Here is a 5,000-nt window from a genome sequence, read left to right on the forward strand (position 1 = left end):
CCACATTGGGACCCCATTGGGACCACATTGGGACCACATTGGGAACACATTGGGACCACATTGGGAACACATTGGGACCATGTTGGGGCCACATTGGGACCACATTAGGGCCAAGTTGGGACCACATTGGGGCCACATTGGGACCACGTTGGGACCACTTTGGGACCACTTTGGGACCACATTGGGGCCCTGTTGGGACCACAATGGTACCACATTGGGTACATGTTGGGACCACGTTGGGGGCACGATGGTACCACGTTAGGGCCACGTTGGGACCACAATGGGGCCATGTTGGGACCACGTTGGGGCCACATCTGTTTTGGGCCACTTTGTCCTGCAGTGTAAACCAAATCAAGATTTTTTTAAGAACAGATTTTTTTCCAGCTGACTGTTTACTTAACAAGTAAAATGTGACCTTTATCAGACTTCAGTACAAATGTGCATCTGGCCCCAATGTGGCCCCAATGTGGCCCCAATGTGGTTCCGATGTGGCCCCGATGTGGTTCCAATGTGGTTCTGATGTGACCCCAATGTGGTTCCAATGTGGTTCCGATGTGGCCCCAATGTGCTTCCAATGTGGTTCCAATGTGGTTCCAATGTGGTTCCAATGTGACCTTGACGTGACTTGCATGCACAGTTGGATAAAGATAATAATGTGAGACCTAAAGATGAGATGTAAACACTTTGACAACAACAATCAGTTCTGCAGAGTCTTAGAGACCTCATGTTCATGTTCTTCTGTACACCACCAAACTATGAGTGGTTAAGTTCCAGGACAGCAAACTATGAGTGGTTAAGTTCCAGGACAGCAAACTATGAGTGGTTAAGTTCCAGGACACCAAACTATGAGTGGTTAAGTTCCAGGAAAGCAAACTATGAGTGGTTAAGTTCCAGGAAACCAAACTATGAGTGGTTAAGTTCCAGGCAACCAAACTATGAGTGGTTAAGTTCCAGGAAAGCAAACTATGAGTGGTTAAGTTCCAGGAAAGCAAACTATGAGTGGTTAAGTTCCAGGAAAGCAAACTATGAGTAGTTAAGTTCCAGGAAAGCAAACTATGAGTAGTTAAGTTCCAGGACAGCAAACTATGAGTGGTTAAGTTCCAGGAAAGCAAACTATGAGTAGTTAAGTTCCAGGAAAGCAAACTATGAGTGGTTAAGTTCCAGGACAGCAAACTATGAGTGGTTAAGTTCCAGGAAAGCAAACTATGAGTAGTTAAGTTCCAGGAAAGCAAACTATGAGTAGTTAAGTTCCAGGACAGCAAACTATGAGTGGTTAAGTTCCAGGAAAGCAAACTATGAGTAGTTAAGTTCCAGGAAAGCAAACTATGAGTGGTTAAGTTCCAGGACAGCAAACTATGAGTGGTTAAGTTCCAGGAAAGCAAACTATGAGTAGTTAAGTTCCAGGAAAGCAAACTATGAGTAGTTAAGTTCCAGGACAGCAAACTATGAGTGGTTAAGTTCCAGGAAACCAAACTATGAGTGGTTAAGTTCCAGGACACCAAACTATGAGTGGTTAAGTTACAGGACACCAAACTATGAGTGGTTAAGTTCCAGGACAACAAACTATGAGTGGTTAAGTTCCAGGACAGCAAACTATGAGTGGTTAAGTTCCAGGACAACAAACTATGAGTGGTTAAGTTCCAGGACAACAAACTATGAGTGGTTAAGTTCCAGGACAACAAACTATGAGTGGTTAAGTTCCAGGACAACAAACTATGAGTGGTTAAGTTCCAGGAAAGCAAACTATGAGTGGTTAAGTTCCAGGACAACAAACTATGAGTGGTTAAGTTCCAGGACAACAAACTATGAGTGGTTAAGTTCCAGGACAACAAACTATGAGTGGTTAAGTTCCAGGACAACAAACTATGAGTGGTTAAGTTCCAGGAAGTGGTGAGAAGATGAAGAAAGTCTGCTTACTTCTGCTGGTGTTCTTCTCCTCCTCATCTCTGGTCGTCCACTTCAGCTCCTTGAAGGTCTGGCGGCCGCCTTGATCCTCTCCATGGGAGGTCTGCACCTTGGAGAGGATCTTACATTATTGAACAGTCTGCTGGAGGGGCCCCGGGGGTCCTTCAGGGGACAACCCCCCCGAGGCTCGCTCTGCTTGATGAATTCATGCATGCTATTTTAAGGCGGCCTAGAAATCTCATGAAAGATGACCAGAGTATTTCTGCCAACAAACTAACTTCAAAAGACTTTGCAGGCGTCTGCATCAAAGGGCACAAACAAAGGTAGTTACGCTATGGCGGGACTTTGAACTACAAATATGTGCATTCATTACATGTGCGAGACATGCTAATGCAGTACACACACACACACACACACACACACACACACACACACACACACACACACACACACACACACACACACACACACACACACACACACACACACACACACACACACTCAAAAGCGCGCACACACACGCGCGCACGTATACACACGCATGCGCGCGCACACGCACACACATGCACACACCTGGAGGTACCAACCTTGAAAGGAGTGGGGGTGAAGGGGTTTGTGGGGGCGGGACTAAGGAGGAGACCACTGAGAGGCTGCATGTTGGTCATGTGACCATGTGGGGAGACACATAGACAGCAGGTCTAAAAATGCATTGTCAGTAGAAAAAGACGAGGTAGGAGTGATGACTCATGGCGGTGTAGACGTCACACACACACACACACACACACACACACACACACACACACACACACACACACACACACACACACACACACACACACCTTACATCGCTGCCTAACTTCTACTACAGGTCCGAACTCTCAAACACAAAAAAAGCTACTTTGCAAACTTTCCGACTTGGGGGCCGCATTAGGCTGAAATATTTGGCTTATATATATATATATGTATATATATATATATATATATATATATATATATATATATATATATATATATATATATATATATATATATATATATGAGAGCATTTGGCATTTTTCCCATCATGCAATGCAATCCGATGGTTGCAAATGTAATTTTTCTTCTTTCTTTCTTTCTTTTTTAATGATAGTCACACACACACACACACACACACACACTAAGTGTGGTGAAACGTGTCCTCTGCATTTGACCCATCCCCTTGTTCACCCCCTGGGAGGTGAGGGGAGCAGTGGGCAGCAGCGGTGGCCGCGCCCGGGAATCATTTTTGATGATTTAACCCCCAATTCCAAGCCTTGATGCTGAGTGCCAAGCAGGGAGGTAATGGCTCCCATTTTTATAGTCTTTGGTATGACTCGGCCGGGGTTTGAACTCACGACCTACCCATCTCAGGGCGGACACTCTAACCACTAGACCACTGAGCAGGTTATTGTGGTTGGAAGTTTTGTTGTAAAGTTCCAGCAAGCAGGTTGTGTTGTGTGTGTTGACTTGTGGTGTTGTGTGCATTTTTTGTTTTGCACCATGACTAGGGACGGGTGTTTGGATTGGGTCATATAAGTACATGCTGCGCTGCTTACACTTCAACTCACAATCATTGACCTAAATAACTAAAGAGTAAAAATGTTGGAGATATTTTAAATTAATTTGTAAACACTCTGTGGGTTAGATTCCTTATCAGACTCATGAGGACTTGTGGGCCAAGTGTGGACCGCTGATGTCTTGGGTTTGGCCCACAAGTCATCATGAGTCTGATAAGCAATCTGCTGTTTACAAATTAATTTGACCTTCATTTGTACTTGGACACCCATGTTGTAAACATTTATTCATCATTAAAAAAACATTCTAGCAGTGTTTATTTTACCTGACTTCTGTCCGACTGCAAGGTTGGAGTTAGTCTCTCACAGTTAGTCAGCACAGGAGACTGTGGGGGACATTAGGACCAAATATGAGTCTAATATGAACAAATATGAGTGAATATGAGTCAAATATGACCAAATATGAGTCAAATATGAGGGAATATGAGTGAATATGAGTGAACTATTACCAAATATGAGTGAAATATGAGTGAATATGAGTGAAATATGAGTGAAATATGAGTGAATATGAGTGAAATATGACCAAATATGAGTGAAATATGAGTAAAATATGAGTGAATGTGAATATGAGTGAAATATGACTACATATGAGTGAATATGAGTGATAATGAGTGAAATATGAGTGAATAAGAGTGAAATACGAGTGAATGTGAGTGAATGAGTGAAATATTACCAAATATGAGTGAAATATGAGTGAATATGAGTAAAATATGACCAAATATGAGTGAAATATGAGTGAATGAGTGATAATGAGTGAAATATGAGTGAATATGAGTGATAATGAGTGAAATATGAGTGAAATATGAGTGAAATATGAGTGAATATGACTGAATATGACTGAATATGACCAAATATGAGTGAAATATAAGTGAATATGAGTGATAATGAGTGAAATATGAGTGAAATATGAGTGAATAAGAGTGAAATATGAGTGAATATGAGTGAATGTGAGTGAATGAGTGAAATATTACCAAATATGAGTGAAATATGAGTGAATATGAGTGAAATATGAGTGAATATGAGTGAAATATGACCAAATATGAGTGAAATATGAGTAATAATGAGTGAAATATGAGAGAATATGAGTGATAATGAGTGAAATATGAGTGAATATGAGTGATAATGAGTGAAATATGAGTGAATATGAGTGATAATGAGTGAAATATGAGTGAAATATGAGTGAAATACGAGTGAATATGAGTGATAATGAGTGAAATATGAGTGAATATGAGTGAAATATGAGTGAATATGAGTGAATATGAGTGATAATGAGTGAAATATGAGTGATAATGAGTGAAATATGAGTGAATATGAGTGATAATGAGTGAAATATGAGTGAATATGAGTGATAATGAGTGAAATATGAGTGAATATGAGTGAAATATGAGTGAAATATGAGTGAATATGAGTGATAATGAGTGAAATATGAGTGAATATGAGTGATAATGAGTGAAATATGAGTGAATATGAGTGAATATGAGTGAAATATGAGTGAATATGAGT

General features: G+C 40.9%; 1 protein-coding gene across 1 annotated transcript in view; it reads right to left on the bottom strand.

Moving 5' to 3' along the window:
• The window catches only part of LOC133633441 (multiple PDZ domain protein-like), a 149,092-nt gene that overhangs the window by 41,820 nt on the left and 102,272 nt on the right, over positions 1-5,000 (bottom strand). The window contains exons 25-26 of the mRNA XM_062025967.1: positions 3,764-3,823; positions 1,918-2,014 (exon numbers count right to left, since the gene is read on the bottom strand). Of these exons, the coding sequence (XP_061881951.1) occupies positions 1,918-2,014; positions 3,764-3,823 (157 nt within the window). The remainder of the gene's footprint in view (positions 1-1,917; positions 2,015-3,763; positions 3,824-5,000) is intronic.

The sequence above is a fragment of the Entelurus aequoreus genome, linkage group LG18 (assembly GCF_033978785.1).
Source record: "Entelurus aequoreus isolate RoL-2023_Sb linkage group LG18, RoL_Eaeq_v1.1, whole genome shotgun sequence".
Lineage (NCBI taxonomy): Eukaryota > Metazoa > Chordata > Actinopteri > Syngnathiformes > Syngnathidae > Entelurus > Entelurus aequoreus.